Consider the following 21,113-nt stretch of genomic DNA (forward strand, 5'->3'; position numbering starts at 1 on the left):
GTTATGCAGTGATGGGTTTAGTGCTGAATGGATGAAGAGTTCCCGAGAGCTAGAGTCGGTAATTTAAAACCTTTGCGTTGGTGTCTCAGTGCCTTATTTTGACCGGTTTTGAAGCAAACGGTTCCACACGCCTCGGATGTGCATGCACCCTGATCGCGTCCCAGGTACGACTGCATGTTTGCTTGCAGTCGCCTCACTGTGTAGTACAGATGGTGAGAGGAAAAAAAATGGAGGCGGCCTGAAAATGTTGTGTGCTGTAGTTGCTGCGTTCTCCTGTATTGGGGGCTCCTGAGCTGTGGAAGGCCGTTCCAGTGCAGGAGTACAACTCCATGTTTGCCGCAGGAGACTTCGGGGCACATTTGACAACCGCAGACATCAAGAGGAAGCTAACACTGCTGCATCGTTGGCTTCAGAAACCTCTCGTGTTATACTTGCCGGTCTGTTAGAATTAATGTGACATGCAGACGAAGACACCTTGAAATGCCAGCTTGCCCTGATTGCCTTGACAATACTGTAACCTCCTGTGGATAACGAACCTAGTGCTGTCCTGCAGCCGTGCAGGATCATTGCTAGGCTGCAGGTGCCTTTCAACAAAAGGACGCCATGGTTGTGCTCTGCAAGGTGTCTGTTCCCGGGGCAAAGAGCTGTGTAAATCCCTAAAACAGGTAAGGGGGCTTAAAAGGTTGAACTGAATTGTCATGTAAAAGAAGATGGTTTTGTTGTTTGCCTTTTTTTCCTTGATTCTCCAGCCTGCTAACTTGTACTAACGCGTTTGCTTTGGTCGACGTGCCGCTCTGTCCGCTCTGGGGATGGGAGCGGAGGAATGAACTCTTCGATGCGGCTTCTGTGTTTGCTTTGGGGGTTCCCATCAACGGACGTGAGGTTTCTCTGCCGACCTCGGGCGAGATGCTGTGTGGATAAAACTAAAGGTTTTCAGCTTGGCGAGCTGGAGCTGTTATTTTGACTTCATGAACTGCTTGAATTAACACCGCTTTAACCCGGAATACTGTTTATAGTTTGTGTATGTTGATACGGAAAGCCCAGCCAAGGATTAGGCAAAGCTGTCTATGTGTTTCTGGGACGCTGGTGTAAGCATTTAAATCAAGCTGTATATTGGAAATGGGAGCAACTGTAGATATTGCTGGTAACGAGGGGAGGGAAGCGGGAGGGGAGACTCGTGAGGTGCCTTTCCTTCTAGAAGCCGGTGTTTGTAGTTCATGGTTTTGCAATGTATTTCATGTTCTTTTGAGATGTGACCTCTGAAGCCGGTGTAATCTAAAGTGTTGTACGAAAGGTTTGGGGCTGGTAGTAATAACGGGAGGCGCGTCTCAACCTCTTTCACTCAGCCGGGTGGTTGATGCCAGCAGGAGATGAGTGATCTGTTAGCGTAACCCAAATAAAGGAGGTGCCTTTGACAAGCTGGCTAGCCGCTCGGGTAACCGGGCGTGTGTTTCCAGGGTTGGGCACTCTCCCACTTTTTGGGTGTGCTTTGACTTGTGTTACGGCAAACAGGGCCGTCGGTGGCCGTTCCAGAAGAGATCTGCCTCTCTGACCCGGATCTCGCTGTGTATTTAACCAGGAGATTGTGCCCTCGCTCCTTTACATGACGTATTTCTTTAGGAGATGTGGAGGTAACGTGGGACGTGGTGCGGGTCGATTCTCCTACGGTTGCTCCGTAATAGCGAGTATTTTTTCATGTGCTGGGTCTGCCCCTCTGCCTTCTGAATCGGTTAGAGAATGCTTCCACTGCCAGGTAAAGCCAGGCTTTTGTTAAAACCAGTGTCTTTAACGGGTTAAGTGCTCTATATGCATCATATTAATTTGGCTAATGAGACTTCTGGGGAAAGTGGATTTATAAAGAGAACCATTTAATTAACTGCACTGCAGTAGAAAGTGATGCAAGTGTATTAGGCGGGGAGACGGTTATTTGAATTCACACGTTTTTTTAGAATTGTGCTTTTACCAGCTGCAGCTGAATTAATAAGTAAGTTTAAAACATCAGATGGCCCAGATTTTGCTCTTCGCTAATAACAAGCTTCTGTTCGCCTTGCGCTGCTGGTTTACTACGAGATGGCAAATGCTCTTTGAGGATACGCTCTTGCCACGTGTCCTGGTTTTTGGTGCGAGAGGATCAGGCGAGGCGTCTGCAGAACGGCCAGGGAGGGAAGTGGAAAGTGTCTTGGGCTGATGGCTTTGTGATTGCTATTGTGTCTCCTTCGGTTATTGTCTAGCTGCCGTCTGCCTGAGTTTAATTATAGCTGGCTTGAGAACTGGGTGAAGTAAACTCTTAAGGCAGAGGAAGCTGCTGAAGGACTCGGTCAGCTGCACTCGCTGTGATGGGTCACTCGGGGCTGATGAACAAGGCCCTGCCGGTGTTCATCCTATTTGTTGGCGTGCTGATGGAGTTGAGGCGCTTCTAACAGGAGCAAAGAATGTGTACGTGGTGGCGCAAAGGCCTACTATGTTGTCAATCCTTTGTATCCCGCTCCAGGGATGTGTTAATTAAACGTGGTTGAAGAATTGAGCTATGGATGCTGTCAGACGTGATGGCATTGCTGTGAGTTAATGCGTTCCCAGCTCCTGGGCCTGTGCTTTTGGGTTTGAGCTCGGGTGTGTTGTCCCGGCATCGGGATGGGTTGTGTGTGCAGGTGGTCGGCTTCCACAGATGAGCCACAGGTTAATTGTGGGTAACGGATATTTCATCTACTTCTCTCCCTGCCTTGACCTTCATACCTAGTTCTGCAATTGGATCTGGAGATTGGTCTGTAGATTTTTAGTTATCTTCAGTATTTCCTGTCCCCAGATCCAGTGATAGGTCAGGCTGACTTTTAGCAACGTGGGCTATGTCCACTGTCCCGCCTGGACTGGCAGTTTTCCCTCTAATTTCTGCCATTTGTAGCGAGTGAGCACTTAAATCCTTCAGTCTGTATGTCCTTTCATATGCAAGTGCTGCGTTTCAAGCCTGTAAAATTAGACATTCTAGGTATGCCTCAGGACACATGTAGGGTGCAGAAGGATTTTGAGTTAAGGGAAGCCAACGAGGTCTCCTGGGGGTTGTTGCTGAGCTCTCGTTGCCGTCCGAGGGGAGTTGTGCGTGGACCACGGTGGTGTTTGCAGCCCGTTTGGTCGTTGCCTGCGGTGTCGGCAGGCCAGCCTTGGGTGCTTCAGCTCTGAGCCCGGCACCGCCGCCAGCCTGGGCAGGGTTCGGTGCAGGGTGAACGCTTGAACCACCCGGCCTGCGTCGCTGAGGCTTGCGGGGAGGGCACGGCGAGGAAGGGTACGTCATCGTTTCTCGTGCTGCTCCCCTCGGGTGGATGAATGCAAGACTTCATGTTTCACAGCCACCAACCAGTCCAGCTTTCTTCTCTTGCACTGAGGCATATTGGCTTAGACACATTCCTGGCTGCCAGGTATCTTTTAACAAGTGCCTTTGCTCTTCCTCACTACGCACAGACTCGGGTCCCAGCAGCAGGTTGAGGCTGGGAGAGCCTGGTCATGGATACTCCATCCCTGCGACCGCCCTCATCTCAGCCGGCTTGGCCGTAGCTCCCTTTCCCTGCTTGACCAAAGGCTTGAGGGGTTGGAAATCAGTTTATTGGTGTTGTATTAGTCACCAGGGTGTTGTAAAGACACCCTTTGCCTCTCCCAAGCCAGAGTGCAATCCTTGCCCTATTTTGCCCACGTGAGAAATACCTGTAGGGGAACGTTTTGCAGAGCTCAGTGGTGGCTTAGGAGGCAAAGTCTGTATTGCTCTGGAAACGGAGACTTTGACCCATGAATTACTTCTGGAATTGGCCGTGGCCGTGAGTGAGAGCTCCCATCTCCTTTGAGGTTACCGCAGGCCTGAAAGCTTTTCTGTGAGGATCTCTTAGCTAAAGCTTCTGGTTTTTCAAACATCTGTTTTAATTTTTTTTTCATTAGAGTAGCCGATAAATTCCCATCGACTTAAATGAAAATCGTTCTGTTACCTTTAAAGATGTTTCTAAGACCAAAAAAAAAAAACAAACCCCAAAAAACCAAAAACACCCTCCTCACCTCCTGTGAAGGCTTTCATCTCACTGGAAATGAAACTTTTTAATTCAGGCTTTGCTGAATTTCAGCCTAATAACACTCTGCAACAGAAACGCAGCTGTGGGATGTGTTCCAGGCAGGGAGGGAAACCAGCACAAAAAAAACCAAAACCAAGAACAAAAGCCGAGCGTTCCTGTTATCAGCCTGTTAAGGGCAAGTAAACAACCGAAACCGCACAAGATATCTGCCAAACAAGCGGGCGAAGGAAGAACAGCCTTGTTTCCTGTTGCTGGAAGCCTGTGTTGTCATATCCTTACCCAGCTATTTTAAATTGCTGTTTGCTTTTTTCCTGGGGCTTAAGGTAAAAGCAGAAACCTCAGGGTGGTGGTAGGTGGAGCACCTCGTTCGGGGTGCGTTGCGTACCGCCACCCGAAAAACAGACCTGTGGCTGCCACAGCTGTGAAAACCCTTCCTGTTCTCCTTTAAAATCTGAATTACGTATATTTTTTTTTTTTTCCTCCCACGTGGTTAATGAGTGTCCTGCAAAGCTGGTGTTTCTCACGCTATTGCCCTAGGCGAGAGTTTTGCAGTGGTTTTGTGCGTAAAGCAACCGAGGTGCCAAGAAAGGGTCAACGTGAGATCCCGGGTGATGCGTTGAACCCAAAACTTCTTGCCTCTCACCCTGGTCTCAGACCTCCGAGCGCTTGCGTGGTTCCTGGCCGGCTCCCCCAGCTCTCCCGGAGCTCGTGCACGTCGGAGAAACGGCTGAAACGATTCCAGCCTGGCCCTTGAAGGGACTTTACTGTGAGATAAAGATCGTTGTTTATTATGCGATAAATGTCAGGATCAACTTGCTCTGTATTTAGTGCCTGGGCTTATCTGTTGTTGGCATCTGAGAGGGGCCGTGGGGAAGTCGCAGCCTTGGTCATTAGTAGATATATTTTTTTTATTTTTTTTTATTAGAGGAAAGAGGCTGACCGCGGAGAGCGCGAGGCAGCAGAGAGGTTTATTTTATCTACTGAGGAATGGCTAAATCCATGTTCTAAAATCTCCGCCCTGACTTTCAACGACCCAGAGCAGGTTTCCACAAATGTAGAAGGAGGACGGAAAACCTGATAGCTGATAGCTGGGGCCCTCGGGGGCGTACTATGACTCTATAAAGTAATAATATAAAATAATTCCAGTGTGAGTTAAGGACTCATGCGATGCGCTTCTCAATGTGATCTCTGATTGCACCGACTTCCGAAGCTTTTATATACCCGAGCTGAGTCTTAGCAGCTTTTTATCCTGGCTTATGTAAAATCAGTGGAAGTGGGGATTAAGATCCAGCAGGTGCCCACCCCATAAATCAATCCTGCCAAAATACTTGGCACGGGCGCTGGAAGCGGGTCCCAACGGGCGGCGGGGGGTGACCAGGCTCTTCTGGGCAGGGCTGAGATGGCAGCAAAGTCCCAGCGCTCTTGTGTTACCGCCTGCTCCCTTTTTGGCTAGAGCTCTAGCTCCCGGAGCTGCCTTGCAGGATTATACCTGGGAATAAATCACTGAATAGATCAGGAAAGCATTTCCCCCGGTAAGTCCCAGGAAGGATGGCAGCCTTGCAGCCAAGTTGTCTGGATGAAACAAATCTAGGAGTAACTAATCCTTAACCGCAGCGGCGTGTGCTGCGATGCCTTGTTGGAGGAGCCAAGTTCGTGTTTTCTTCTCCCTTTCTTAGTCATGTGGTGCTAAAATTAAGCAGGAATCAGGCTCACAGGCCCCTGTCCATTGGTACTTGGAAAATGTTAGACAAAGAAAGTCATGTTGTGTTCTGAGGGCGTTTGGGGTGTTGCGGCAGATTTCTCTGGGGATACAGTGAAAATTGGAGGCTGGTTCCTTGGGCTTCTTGTAAAAGCCTTCCGTCACCCAAATGCCTCGCCAGTGAGCTCTGGTAGCCTGCAAGTGCCTGTATCCTTTGGGAACATCTTTAGCGTTCGGTTTCCCTGTGCTGCCTTCCTGGCATGAATTTTAGGAAGGTTTTCAAACCAAGAATCTTTGGTAAAATGCTTCCAAATCACGTTTCTCATCGGGATACAAGTGGGGCGCAGCCCGCGTAGCGCGTTACCCCAGGCAGCGCGCACGAGGGACGAGCTTGGGGCAGGAGAATGTTACACCCGCGTGACTCCAGACAGAGTGAGGAGGTTGTTGTTAGTTTTACAAGGTTTTGTTTGTTTTTTTTTTAATTTATTACAAGTTAAATTATTTTCTTGGAAAGATCTCTAGGAGGTTGTTAGCAATTTCTTTCCGATACAGAGCTGGCACAGAGGTGATGCTCAAGGGGTACGGGCGGGTTGGAAAGCACAAGGGAATTCAGTCCTCTGCTGGTGGGCTGCTGCTTTCCCAGGTCCAGGGGGGAGGACTGGAGCGGGCAGCACATTTAGCAAAGCCCTTTCCATGCAGAAGATCACTTTAAGTCCTTGCTGCTCATTTTCTCTCACTTGTATCATGCTGTTGAGTAAGGGAGCAAGCGCGAAGGGGGTTTGCTAGTCAGCCTAGAGGTTACAGCTTTTAAACTCGTTTGTGTCCCAGCGAACCCTGCTTTAGCATTTATCCAAACAGCATGTGATGCCCTTTACTATGCAAAACTGGCAGTATGAAGTTATTTGCAACATGACTTCAGTGGGATGGAAAAGTCTTCCTCCGGGCTTACGTTCCCGTCATCGTTGATGTTTGTTGCTTTAATGCATGTATTCTGTGTATTTTGCAAGTAAATAAATGGCTTTAGTTTTTAGACCTGCGAGAAGAGCTAAAACATCTGTTCTGTGCTTGCCTTCTCAGCAAAAGGTGTGAGAGGAGAGAGCTGTGTCTGACCACCGGAGGTTATCCTGAGCCCGCTCGGTTGCAAAGACAAAGGCTTGAAGACTCTTCTCCCACCTCCCAGCCTGGTGGTAGGACTACGCAGGGCAGCTGGGAGGAGTTTCTTATTATGGAGACTGTTTTCCTCAACCTCTTTTGATGGATAAGAGGTGATCGGGGCTACAGAGAGGTACTTGGCCCCTGCAGGTTTATTCTGGGGGCAAATAAAGGCTGGTGGTGCCCATCTGTTGGGTAGGATGCTGTGGGAAATGGGAGCTCCTGAGCTGTTTGGTCCTTTGCAGAGGAAATAGAGGGTACAACCACTTGGGAAACCCATTTTTCTAAACACGGGTAAGGATCTCGTGGCATGTGATGCTCTGGAGAGGACAGGGGAGGACTCTTCTTAAGAACCTGGAGCTTTTAAAGAGACCCCATGTGTTGGAGCAGATGGGATGGGAGGTGTGGGCACTGCATCCCACTGCAGGTCGTTTCTTGGTGGTGAAAGAGGTGAAAATGTAGCAGGGCTTGTGTTGAAAGGAGGATGGTGTTGAGCAGAGTGGCTTTATTTATGGGGAGAGGAAGAGATTAGAGCATGGGGATAGGTGCTGTAAATCATGTGGAGTGAGAGCAGCGGGGCGAGGATGTGGCGTGTTGGCTCTTCTTCGTCCCCACGTTGATTTGGTTAATAGCAAAAAGCACTGCTGAGCTCAAATATGTGTTAGAGAGATGTAGAATAAGGTTGGGGTTTTTTTAAGGTTTCGGACTGGAAAACTGAAGCCAAGTGTTCCTTATAGTTCCTATCACAGCAGCAAAGCAGTGCTGCTGGTAGCCTTTAACTTGTTCGGTAGGAGCGTGATGAACTGGAGTGTTTCAAGAGGTGAAACCTCAAATTTGCAAATGAAAGTTTTGTCCCTGCTGCAGAAGGCCTCAGCTGAAGGCTTTAGCGCAGGACTGGCTCGAGCCAAATTACACGGTACCTGCTCGCCCCCCTTAAGCTCCCAGTGCCTTAAACGCTTCTTAAGTAGTCATCTTATCCTTAAACCCCAGTTGCTTGGAAAATGACCCGCTAGAGATCTTCCCATAGATACAGATATTAACTGGTACAACTGATTCACATCCGGCGTCTGATGCAGTGGTTAAGGTGTAAAAAGACAATTTCTGAAGCAGTGGCTGCCTGCGGATCCCTGCAGGAGTTAGGAGAAGCTGTGAGTCATCATATGAAAAATTAACCACTTTGTTGTGCTGATACTCCCTATCTGCTGCAAATTCAAGGCTAAATTTTTCCCTTGTTTAAGCACGCCTGGTTTCTTTGGCGTTGTATTGTTGTGTAACTGCTGAATCTGGCCCATTATCTGCGAGGGAACTTTCTTGCTTGTGGCAATGTTTTCGTTCCTTAACACCGCTGTAATGTTCTCTAGCTTTTCTTAAATATAGACCGCGTAATTTTGTGCTTGAAATAATCCATTTGACAGTTTAAAGGAGCGTTTCTATAGGGGAAACCACTCTCTTGTTGGTTTAATATTAATAAAAAAAAACAAAGGAGGGAGGGAAGGATAATGGCAGTGTCTGGGATGGTTGCGTGTAAAACCCCTACGATATCCCAGATCTGTGTAATAATTTCAAATATCTGGTGATAGTGCAAAAGAATTGCAACCTTACTACCTGAAAGAAAGTCAAAGCAGCTGTTACACCCTGCCTATCCAAATTAAATCTATAGGATGCTGGTTGAGTGTAGGCTCAGCAGTGTTACCTGGCTCTGGAAGCCACTTTCCTGTGTTTGTTGAATCCCTGAGAGCTGCGGGACGACTGGGAGGAGAAGGGGAGCGGATCTGTGAGACGGGTATGGTCTTCAAGGAAGCTGTATCGTGGTACTGGCTTTAATTAGAATTGGTTTTGCTTCCAGGTCCTCTGCGCTGTGGCAAATAACACCATGCCTGGGAGATCGAGCAGCCACGGTGCAGCATCCTTCTCGGTGAAAAAGAGGTTTTTGTGGAACAGCTGTTCTCCGTATCCTCGTGGAAGTTCAATCTTTCTCTCTCTGTAACCCCTCTGTCCTTGCCTCCCTCCCTGGGGCTAATTATTCGTATCTAAATAGAATAAGCTAAAATCTCCTGCTGTGCTCTGGCGCTTTTGAGGTCCTTGGCTGCCCCAGCCCAAGAGGTGAGTCAGCTTTGCTCTCTCGCGGGGGCTGGGGAAGCTGGAGGGGCGGCTCTGCGGCTCCGATGCCGAGCTGTCAGACTGAATGCAGGGGGGTTAAATCTGAGGTACAGAAAGCCACGGCTCAGGAGCAAAGTCAAAGTGAAGCCGACATCCATCCGGGTCGTGGGCCTTATTTTTTCCCATCAAATAATGCTTTTTTTCCCATCAAATAATGCTTTACACTGCGTATTTCTCAGATGGCTTTAATCACACGTGCAGGAGAAATATCTAGCTATACAAACTGTGCATCTGTCATCTAAAAATTCCTAATTTCATTTTTGTTGCTGTTTATTTCCCGGTACAGAAGGTCTGTGCTGGCAATCGCTTTCCGATCATGGATGCAATCGAAGACCATCCTTTAAAACTTCCGCCGCAGAATCGCTTCAGCCAGGCCTGGGGCTGTTGTTCAGGTTGGCTTTTTTTAGCTTCCATTTCTGGGCCGAAGGCTCAAAGAGGAAAGAAATAGGTGAGAGGAGAGCACAGGCTCCAGCAAAGAGGAAAGAGCAGACATATGTCTGGGTGTAGTCATACAGCCACCCTGCAGGAGAAAAGATTGTTATTAAAGCTGTTGGATTTTTCTCACTGAAAAAATCATTTTGGGAGGTGGGCGGCAAGCAAAGGATGTGTGTTCTCATTTAAGAATTCCTCAGATATTTTCTTTAAGAATAACTTAACCCTTTGTGTGCCTGCTGCCGTGCAGCATTTACATGGGCAGCTGGGGCTATTGCCATCGGTGTAACAGGCCAACTTGTCGGTCATTCTTCCCAGATCCTTGTAGTGGATGTGGATTTTGTTTGAATTTAATCCCTGATGTTTTTTTCCTGTTTAAATAAATGGGCTAAAAGTGTAGCTGCTGCAGCAGATGGAAGATCCCATTGGACTAATGAGATGACTTGCATGTGTTGGTGTTTGCAACATCTGGGCTGCAAACTCCAGCTCCTCCAGCTTTGCCTTCTTGTGAGCAGACCCAGTTTAATGTAACCTGTCTAATATGAGAGATCCCAGGCCAGGAGCTTGAAGTGAACTTGTTTAAAAGTAGCTTTGTGAGCACTTAAAAGGAAAACCTAAATTCCATAAAGACTCAGGAATCTGCGAGGGGGCAGGTCACCTTTTAAAATGACCTCAAAGTGTTTTGTTTAGTTATAGCACGTCACCTCGTGTCTAGACAATCATTTTAAAGGTGGATAATTCCTCCGTTTGAATCTAAAATAGGCAAAGTGATGGAAGTTGCTGCTGCATGTAATAAAAACCTTAATACACTCCTAAATCTGGCACGGGGTGCTTGGGTGTCCGAGGTGGGTTAGTGGCAGGGCCAGATTTACTGCTGGTGTAAAATGCTGTTCCTCCAGTGACATCCGTGGGCTTGCATGATTTACACAAAAGGCAGATCTGGCCCAAATTTGGGATTCTTAAAACCCACTCTGGTTAGGAAGGGAAATAATATAATCCCCCGAGGTCCCGATCTCAGCCGCACAGGAGCGCTGCAGCTGCTATCGGCGAGTGCCGCGGCCCTGAGTAGGGAAGGAAACGGTGCTGGTAGAATCTGGGGCTCTGTGACAAACCAGAGGCGCTAACGTGTTCCCTGCCATAGATTCACACGCCTGCAGGAAGGTTTTATGAACCAGAGGAAAGGCTGCGGGCTGCTTTGCTCTGTCCCGGTTTCAGTTTCTGTTGCCTCGTGCCTCTCTCGGGAGGGAGTTTCAGCTCTGTTTTTTTTTTCTCAGGGATATCGTGTGAGCCACGGCGCAGGCGAAGGCGGAGCTGGCTGTCAGAAAGGAGGATCCCGTGGCGCTGGACTTGGTGACGTGGGTGGCTCTTCCGTGACCCTGATGGTTTTTTGCAGAGTGGTTTATTCTCGAAGGTGGGATCTGGTTTGGCCTGTGGGATTTGGACAGCAGAAGGGATGCTAACGTAGTCGTACAGGTGTACAGGACAGAGTCCCCCAGTTGTGGACCTCTGATTTAAATTATTTTAAAAATATTCTTCAGGATATTTTTTAATTTTTTGTTTTGTTTTTCTATAAGCTGTACTTGGCGCTGAGAGACCGGCATTGCCTCCTCACCAGCAGCGCTGCGACCACCTTCCGCACGGCGCCCCAGCCTTCTAAAGCACCCACGGTGTTGTGCCCCCGCTCCCCATCCAGAAAAGAAAAATCATTCCTGCTGCAGAAAGCTGAATTAGAAACTCAGGGTGTGCAAACTTCAGCGAAGCAGCAGTTTTGTAAGCAATGCCGGTAAATCCCTGGCACCTAAATGGTCCAACCTAGACAGCCGCGGCACATATTTATGCTGCGGGCTGTGGTCAGGCTGGCTAAATTGTGCCGCCGGTCCCTAATTGGAAGTTTTGTTTATTCCCGATGCCCAGAGTAGCAGCACCTAGGGTGAAGATGCAGGTGAGAGCATCTAAATGCACGTGCCAACACAGCTTTCAAATGACTCCATCCTCTCCCTTTTCACCACCCAAATTTGCTGGGGCTGATGTTTGTGTCTTGTAATTTTGGATTACGTGGTTTGTTTCATTTCTTTTGCAGTCTGAGTTACGGAGCTGTACTGCTAATGGAAATGAAGCGTACTCTTCTCTCCTTAGCTTGCTTGCAGCTTGCCAAAATAATGTTTGTTCTGTTTTGGGTTTGTTTGGTGTTTTTTCAGCGTGGCAGAAGAATCCAGCAGCGCTGGCGGGTGCGGAGCTATGAAAGAGCCTTCAGGCTTCCCGCCCCGGGCTTCTGGTCGGGCCGGCTGCCTCCACATTGAAGGGCTTTTAGTGAAACAGATTTGCAGGTAAGTCACCTTTTCGTTGCCCTGCGATTAGGCTTTGATCTAGTATGCAAAATAAGCGGTCTTAACCTTAGTGGTTCTCATTGTGCCTTGGGTTCCACTGCATAAAAGTACTTGAGCTTTATAAAATTGTGATTCTAAAGTCAAGGTTTTAGGGAGGTCAGAAGCAGTCGGAGGCACTAAACCCCAGCGTCTCACATAGCGTTTAAATCCTGTTCTGTGTTCTGCCAGGAGCAGATGCTTTTGGACACCAGATCGGTAGCTTCTGGTCACATAAAGCTGTACTGGAAGGGAAAATTGCAGAATTTATCTTGGATCACAAACCTAGATCCTGAACTCGGAATTGTTTCCCTCTCGCTCTGCCTACAGTGACACGGATCGGTGAGAGTTTTGCTTCTTGGCTTTATTTGGCCTTTATTTATCTCACCAGTATTAAGAAGAGTGATTTCTGTGGAAGGCTTTTTGCAGGAAACCTGCTTTCTTTACAAAATCCAGGCACGTTCGCACCGTGAGAGGTTAGCGCTTTCAGAAAGCAGAAGGCTTCCCATTAACGAAAATATATTGGAAGCGGATGAAAGCGCAACGGCTATCTCAGCGTGTGTGATGCATGGATAAGAGATAGCCAGGTTATTTAGCTCTTTTCATACTGTATGTTACTGTGTCGGGGAATTTACTGCGGTGGTTGTACGGGGATTGCTTTCTGGCGGACATACATCTTGTATCCGCAGAGAGGTCTTACCCGATATAGGCTATGTATCACCGTGACGGTGTAAAGCACACTGTCAATGAAACGCTTTAGTCGCTCGGAATTGCATCCGTATACAGAGTTTTGCCAACCTAGAAATATTGATCTGGGGCATCGGTTTTTTTCACACGCTCGCGGTACAGCTGCCTTGCTAAAACTTCGCACAGAGCTGGTATTTACAGGACCCTTGGCAGCTTCGAGCAAAGTGCCTCTGCAGGCGTGGGGCAGCTGATAGCGGAGGGCAGGAAGCAGTAAATAAAGAACAAGTTGCCAGGTTTTATTCAGGATCCATTTGCTAGGTGAGTGACGGGACAATGTTCACACTGATACTTGACCTTACAGCTTTTCCTGGTTTCTTTGCACCTTGAGGACCGAGGAAGAGCTCAGATCCTGTTTCCAGCTATGAGGTATGGCCGAAAGATCGTCAGGGGAAGGAAAAGCTTTGTCGTGGCTGAGTTGTTTGGAGGCCACCGAGCCCGAGCCCATACGCAGAGATTGGAGGCTCACTTCTAAGTGCTTGAAATCTGCCAGATACTCAAAACTTCCTTGGTTTTCTGGCAGAGGAAAGGTCTTTTCATCCTCCTTATCTTTGGGCCCAAGAGCTCTTGTGGCTGACCTGCGTAATCTTCTCCAAAACAAGAGATAACTGAGACTTCTGCTTATGCTTCAGTGCCTCTGCTTGGTGGGACTGCTGCTGAGGCGTCCTTGCCTTACCTTCCTCTCCCTTCCTCTCCAGGCCCTCTGTTCCACGCGCAGTGTTTCAGCGCCCTGCTGGGGCTAAAATCCACGGTAACGTGGCCGTTGCTCTTCTGCCGTGGTCAGGGTTGAAATGTGTGTGGGGAATTTAGCCTCCTTTTTTACCCCTGCAGCTTTTTTCCAAGCTGCTAGTTGGGTTTTGAGAATTCATGAGCAAAATATCACCAGTGTGTGAAGATAAATTTCTGATATATGGTTGGTTTCTTTTTTCCCCGCTTGGACAGAAAAACCATCCTTGGATGCGTGTGGGTAGGAAAGTGAACCAGGAGCGTGTTTTGTCACTGGATATCTGCGGTGGGTGTATATTATACGCAACATTAGAGTTACCTGCTAGAGGAAGTCCGCCGATGGCTACTATCCCAGCAAAGAAGGCAGCAAACCCCAAGTAGCTGTTGAGTTTTTGCACACCCACTAGATCCACCTGTTTGTAAAACAAGATGGATAATCATTGATTGAGTTCACGTGGATGTGCAAGCACAAGAGGGTTTTTTTTCCCCCCTTTCTGGAGTGTTTCCTCTTCAGCTGCAGTTTTGAAAGGACTTTGCACCTCTAGGTCCGATCGGGCCTGGAATCCGCTCGCCTCCTTAAGGCCAGCACGGAAATTACTGGGACACGAGATGCTTTTCTGCATCTCCCAAAACTAGTAGTGCTGCTAAGACTTTGAGGAAGGTGTTTTAAACTCTGAATTCCTTCCCAGAAAGAAATGCCAGATTATAATGATACCTCACTACCCGGCTCGGTTCCTGACAGGTCTGTGTGTGTTGTTAGATAATTCTGGGCTCGGGAGCAGACACACACAGACCTCTCAGCGTTAGTGGGAAGGGGCCGGGGTGAATCCATTCATTTCCGATGAGCTGGAGCAGTCTCCTTTAGAAAGGAGGATGTGGAAGGCCATTAGCAGAGGCAGGTCATTAAAAATCTGCAATAAATTCCCAGTGCTTCTGTTGCATCTCGGCTGTGGATGCCAGCAAGTGGGTCGGAGGGGAGGTTTGAGGCTCCGCAGTGGGTCAAACTGGGAAGGCTGGAGGGGAGAGCCCTCTCACGCAGGTCTGCAACAGCCCAGGGCAATTCAGCTTTATGAAGGGGTTTTCGGATGACTTTGGAATACTGTTGGAAATGCCACGTGCTACAATTTTTAATGAAATATCCTACTCACCAGCACAGGGAGGACCAGAGCCATGAACCCACCGCAGAAGATGGCGAAGGCCACCGTGTAGGTCATGAGTAAGGGGAAGGTGGTGGCCAGAGGACAGAGCAGGTTAGTGACGCCGCAGAGGACGAGGTAAGCCACGTGGTAGTGATACTTCTTGGTCCGGTTCTGGTCAGCGACCCAGCCCGAGAGCAGCTGGCTGACCGTCTCCGTGATGCCTGGGGGGAAGAGGAGTTCACCAGAGCCTCAAAGAAGACTTAATTTCTCTTTTTATTTTGCCATTTTGCACTGCCTTGCCCTGCAGTGCCTCCCCACCCCACCTGCCGCTCGCCGTAAGAACGTGACCGCGAAGGGCTGAAATGCCGGGAAGTTCCAGGAAGGTGTTTTTAGGCTGTTGTAAAATTCATGCTTGTGTATTTTTTTTTTTTTCCTCTTTACCTCGGTGCCTGCTATTGCCAAGTGCCTGTGGGTGCACTAAAGTGGTCTGTAAAAATTCAATTAAGGGCTGTGCACTCAGCAGAAAACTCTGAAATGCCCTTCAGTAAAAATAGCAAAGATAAGTTGGTCATTCCATCTTTTTCAAGATAGAGAAAAAGCAGAATATTAAGAAGAAATATGCTTATGAGATTTTAATTTTTATAAAGAAGCAAAGAAGGATAGAAGCCCAGCATTTTTTTTTCAAAGGCTCGGCAAACTTTTAATTCTTGGGTTTTGCATTTCTCAATATGTTTTTATGAACTAAAGACCAGAGGAGGGCTCCCTGTCAGCTAATGTCGTGCTGATCCTGCTCTTAACTCAAAATATCAGATTAATTCCTGCGCTCTCCTTCTAGATTCCTGGACAGCGCACGTCACTTCTAAATATTATACGGCAGTGTGGAAGTAAAATTTATTTTTGTACAATAAAATATTTTATGATGTCTGAGGTTGCAGCCACTTTATTAACGTGACGCGACTTTAGGGTTAATCCCTGTGATAATCCCAGGCATGTTGTTATTTTGGGGGGCTGGGGGTTGGTGGTTTGTTTTTTTTTCCCTTGGAGGTGAATGTGCCACCAAATGGCTAGATCCAAGGTAATGGTGGGGTTTTTTTCCCCCCAATACTGAATTTTTCTCTCTCTGCGCACGTTCCTGGGTCAGACTGGAGGTCTCTGAATGCCGAGTGACTCTGGATTTCTGTGGGTTTAAGCAAAGCAGGGGCCGCGGTGGGAAGGCTTTAGGAGGACAGATAGCACCTATGTAATTGGCAACTTGTGCTTGTTCGGTGCGGCGAGGATGGGCGATCATCTAGCTTAGGTTGAGAGAACCACCCACCATGTGAGAGCGACTTTGTACATCTACAGAAGGCGACGCTATATATACAGAAGGGGGTAAGGGCTGTGAGCTAAAGCTCTTTCATGAAGATTTATTCTAGGCCATATTTGGGCCTATTTCTTGGCAAGATTTGAGTTGCCTTTCTTTCCTATTTTAGCATCATTGTAATTATAAATGGGTTTAAAAGATTCTTTTGCCTACCAGCTACTGAAATGAGGTAAGAGGCATCCATGCTGCTTATGCCCAGCGTCCTGGCTCTTGCTACCAGGTGGAACATGGGCACGAAGTAGGCCAAGTGGCTGAACAAAAAAGACCACGTGAAAATGCAGAAGACCGGATCCTTCAGCGGGGAGACGTCGAGGAGAGGCTGTGACTTTTCTTTTTCGGTCGGTGGAAGGGATTTGTAGCTTCTCTTGGCCTCGGTGGCCATTTCTGGTGAGCAGCTGTCCACAGGGAGTTTCTCAAGCCCTTCCAAAGCCGACGTATTCACCGGACCAGAGACATCTCTGCCGTGGGGCATCATGAGCCCCTCCGTGGTGGGAAGGTCCTGTGCGCTGCAGAGCTGTATTTCCCTGCGAGTGGTTTCACCTAAGCACCCATCGAAGGTTTCTGAATCCTTTGTCGCCTTTAAAGACTCACGGTCTTGATTTGTAGCAGAGGAGCGTTGGGGCGGCGGGGTGCTGACGGGGCGCAGCAGCATGCTGGAAGGCACGAGGTTTAACATGATGCCTCCAAAAATCAGGAGAGTACCTGAGGGAAGAGAGAAGATGCTTTTTTTTTTTTTCCCAGCATGAGAACGGAGGAGCAGCAGGAAATGATCTTCCTAGAACCAAGGTGTAGTTTGTATTGAGCATGGAGAAAGCTCTGTCATAAGGAGGAGGTATCCTACAGGAGCTTTTATTCCTGTTTTTCTGGCTGGAGGTCCCTTTTGCTGTGATGCGCACAACAAATCCAGAGCTACCTCTGGGATTTGGGAGTTTGTTTTGTTTTCTCTCATTAGAAGCCCGTTACATGTGACGGATCTTCAAAATGATCTGAAAAAGTGTGGTAAAAGTAGGGATTTTCAGTTTTGGTTTCCGAGGTCTCTGTTTTGTCTCTGACTTAACTTTAATGACTGATTAAGTGTTTAACCATTAACCAGATGTCCCCAAACTATCCTAGATGAGGCAGAGTTGTCCCTCGGAGCATCCAACTTTAATTTTTAAAAAGACCCTCCTATGCTGCCGGATATCCTCAAACTCCTTCTTAATGCTGATGAATTTGGCTAAATGGGAGATGTGCTCACCTTGCCAGCCATAAAAATCGATGAGAAGTTGAGTGAACGGCGCTATTAGAAATGTCAGCCCCATCCCGGAGCGGGCGATGGCGTTGGAGAAAGCCAGCCGGGTCCTGCAGCGCTTGGCCATCATCACCGCGGCCGCCTGGTAAAGGCAGGCAAACCCCATACCTGCGGGAAGGGGAGAAATAAGATGTCCGTGCCCAAAAAGTGACTGCTTCATGTTGTGAGCTTTCGGGATTCAAAGTCATGCCATCCCAAGCGCGTTGTCCCCATAGTAGAGCCACTCTGCGGGGTTCACAGGCTGAAAGCGAGGGGGCTTTTGCTGTTGCAGTCAGTGGAGAACAAGGTTCATGCGTGGAATTTAGTGTCTGGGGGTTTTCAGGCTGTGCACTTTTAGTAAGGGATTTTAAAAGGCTGGGATTCACGTCGAGTCTGGAAAAAAAGCAAGGTTAGTTGGGCCTAGCTTGTTGAAACTGGTATTTTATGCTCCTGAGAGTGAAGCTTTGGGGTTTCACGCAACATCTCAGAGAAAGGAGCTGGGGATGCCTAACTGTTAAAGGGGCTGCCTGGTTTAACGGTACAGGAGCTGCTTTTACTCATCTCAGCCCGAGCCGCAGGCTGCTCACCCAGGAGGAGTCCCATGGAGACGCAGAGGAAGGGGACGCTGGTGGCCTGCGTGCTGAGCAGGCAGCCCCCTCCGATCAAGCTGGCCCCGATGATGGAGGTCGGCCGCTCACCCAGCTTCCTGCAGACCACGGCCACGAGTGGGGCTGGAAGGGAAAGGAGGGAGAAATCTCGGGCTGAAGACGACAAATGACGCTTTGCAGGGCTTGGGGAGTTGTACTGGGGCCGTTGCATCTGGTGCCCTGGCGAGTGGTCCTTGTGCCACCCTGGGAGGGAGGGGGTGTCACAAGCAGTTGGGGATGGGTTAATGTTCAAGAGCAGCCAAGAGGCCTTGCCTCGTGCCCTGGGAGCTCAGGGGACAGGGCAGGGGAAGGAACCAAAGCCCAAACTTTCAGATGTCCTGGGCCTGCTTCCTAATGCACACCGTGCTCAGTGGCCGTGAGCAAGCAGCTGGCTTGCTCGGAGGCAATAATGTTGGTGTTAGGGGTGAGGCTTTGCTCTGAAGGTATATGATAAACCTGCTACAGCAAGGTGTCGTGACACATGCAATCCCTGTCGTTGGACCGTGCTGCTGCCGAGATCCGCGTGGGTACCAGCCGTGTCCGGCTCGCAGCAGCCTGGGGTGGATGGCGGATCTGCAGAGCATCCTCGGTGCCCCTGACATCAAAGCAAATGGGCTTGAGGTTGAAGCGCTGCCCCCATCCGTACGACGCCAGCTCACCTCCTAAGAAGCGCAGGGAGGACATGATGGAGCCGATCCAGCTGACCTGCTCGGAGGAGCCCCCCACCTCCTCTCGGAAAGCCACGAAGAAAATCCCAAAGGTCTTGAGCATCCCCATCACGAGTACGTTGACCTGAATTGGAAGCAGACAGAGGTGAGATGCCAAAGGGGTCAGACGGGAGGAAAAGCTTTTCTTTCTGCTTTTCTTGTGTGGATAATTTGTTGTGTTTGGGGAGGAACAAAGCGGGACACGTTAACTGGTGTAGTGTGTGGTGGGGAATAGGAGCAGGGCGGACTGGTGGTGGCCACGCTGCGCTTTATTAACAGACCCTCAAAACACCTTCTGTGCAAGCTGGCTTTTCCAAAGAGAAGGAACAAAATAACACTAGAACCTGACTCTTGTAGGGTTTTTTTTCTCTGTAAGTTACTTTTTAATAATAAAAAATAATCTAAATGGGCCTGAGCGCCCTGAAGGATGACTAGGAGTTGATGAGGTGTTGAGCGGAGCGGGGATGGACGTTACCAGTGCAGTTTCCCAGGCTAACCCTGCCGCAGGGGCAAAGGATGGTTTGTGTCCTCAGCGTTAACTCCCTCCCTCTTCCCTGGTAGTGGGTGGTTAATGATTGGCAGCGAGTTACTGTGGATGGAGTGGAAGGGGGGAACGCTTTCCTAGCTGGGGGATGGCATCGTCTTCAGCACTGATGGGAAGATGGTGTGTGGTTTTAAAGCCTGTAGCATGGAGAATTAATGCCTTTAAGTGGTGTCGAGATGCCCGGTCCTTCCGGGAGAGCATAACCGAGCGCGTGTGTGCTGCCTGCACCCTGTGCTGCTCCTGCAGCACATCCCTGGGGACCCAGCTCAGCTCCGATCCTCCGCTGCCCCAAGATGGGATCTTGCCCATGCTCAAGGTCCAAGACACCCCTTTGGGCTTTGGTACCCCAGTGATGGTGTGTATGAGTAGGGGAAAGTCATCTTATCGTTGCAAGCTGCCCTTTGGCCCTGGGCTGCAGGTTGGGCACCTTCATTTCCATCAGCCGAGATGTTTTCGGGTGGCGTTTCACAGGGGAAGGTGTGTGTCTTTGCTCAGCCTGCAGTGAAATGGGTGATGGCTCTCTGTAGCAAAGCGCCGCTGAGTTTTGCCCTTAGCTCGGTGGGATCAGCCTCTCCTGCCCCTTGCTCTGGGTGAGCGAGGCTCGAGACTTCCTGTCTGCCCCAGCTTCGGGAGGGTTTAGCTGAATTTGTTCTCTGCTTACCAGGAAGAAGTGAAACACCACTCCCCAAGCCCACCCTTCGTCCGCAGCTTTGGTGCCTGGGCTCTCCCCGGCCGCCGGAGCCTCCGGCTCTTCCTCCTTCTTTTCCCCTGGAAATGAGAATTTCAGGACACGTTAACACCTCGCTCTGTTGCTGTTCAGTTAAAAAAACTGCTCCTGTGCAAGCATCAGCTGCCTTTGAACCCTTCAGCTCCCTGGCTGTTAATGAGGTAGGCACCAGTATTTTGCATTCAGCTTGCGAAAGCTCTTGAGGGTGGGTGAAGCTGTTACTAACCTTTCTGCCAACAGATGTTAAGTTGCACATTATCGCCGCCTGCAAACAGTTTAATATCCTTTCTCTTTCCCACCAAATTACTGTAACCACTTAAGCTTTAAGGGATTTTAAGTGCCAAGCACTTAGAGCAGATAGTTTGTGCCAGAAGGCGGGGGGTCACTGTCCATCTTTGAGCTCTCATGGGAAGCTTATTTCCCTTCCATCCTCTCACCCATCCCGCCCGAGGGAGCAGCTGGACCCTAGAGCAGCCGGGGCTGATGAACCTGAAACTTTTCCTTACCGCCTTGCTGCCGCATGCTGGAAAATCCTCCCTGAAAGCGCCGACTGCAAAGAGGAATCGCTTCTTCCTTTGCTCCAGAGACTAAATCCCCCCTTCCTGACTTGGCACCCCAAATTCTGGTCCTTCAGGGAGGACAACGGTGTCTGTCCTTCCCGACGAGCCCTGAATCGGGACATGGAGCCTGGCAAGCGCCGGGGCTGTGTGGACGGAGCCCGTCCTCCTCCTCCCAGGAGGCAGAGCCGGACTTGTGGAGCCACAAGTCCAGGAGTCCCTCCCCTTCCCCAGCCGGGAGCAGGAAACCCGGGGCTTTCGGAGCAGAAATCCTGTTGGGAGGAAAGAGCAGGGGAAGCTTGCAAAGGTTAAAGACCCAGGGCTTTGCCTGGAGCTAGCCAGACGTTGAGCAGAGCAGTAGGTGGCAATGGTGGACTGAAGCCAAACCTGGGGCGGGGGGCGGCCGCAGCGGAGCAGAGCCCGGTCGCTGCCTGCCCTGCCTCTGCTGCATGGCTCTTGGCCCAGGAAACTGCGTCATTTAGGAGGGGATAGTCCAGCAATCTTTAGGTTTGCCAGCTAAGATGCTCGGCAGCTGGAGCGGAGCAGCTGCGCTGCTGCAGCACTTGAGTGGAGCTGGTAGTCGAGCGAGAGTTGAGTTGGCTCCATGCCTCTATTGTAAATATGCACAAATTCCCCGGTAAATACAGCCGTCGCGCTTCCTACCCCCGTTTCGGTTGACCTGTCACCCCAATCGGTGTTCCTGAGGTCAGATAAAATTGTAGGATCGTGATAGCGATCTCTGCTCCCCTCCCTTGGCAGAGAAGGCAATGCTCCATCTTCCTGGAGGATCCTGGGATCTACCAGAGCCTATGGAGAACCTTCCCCTACAGTAGG

General features: G+C 49.5%; 1 protein-coding gene across 1 annotated transcript; it reads right to left on the reverse strand.

The window, feature by feature from the left end:
• Nucleotides 1-9,400: 9,400 nt before the first annotated feature.
• SLC16A4 (solute carrier family 16 member 4) lies at nt 9,401-20,654 on the reverse strand. The gene is given in 10 exon segments (XM_075115307.1): nt 9,401-9,439; nt 9,441-9,580; nt 13,645-13,738; nt 14,474-14,685; nt 15,981-16,529; nt 17,065-17,226; nt 17,685-17,828; nt 18,404-18,536; nt 19,657-19,763; nt 20,229-20,654. Coding segments are annotated over 10 exon segments (1,596 nt in total). The 5' UTR covers nt 20,245-20,654.
• Between the last annotated feature and the right edge of the window lie 459 nt (nt 20,655-21,113).

Source organism: Phalacrocorax aristotelis, chromosome 21, assembly GCF_949628215.1.
Source record: "Phalacrocorax aristotelis chromosome 21, bGulAri2.1, whole genome shotgun sequence".
NCBI classification, from domain to species: Eukaryota; Metazoa; Chordata; class Aves; order Suliformes; family Phalacrocoracidae; genus Phalacrocorax; species Phalacrocorax aristotelis.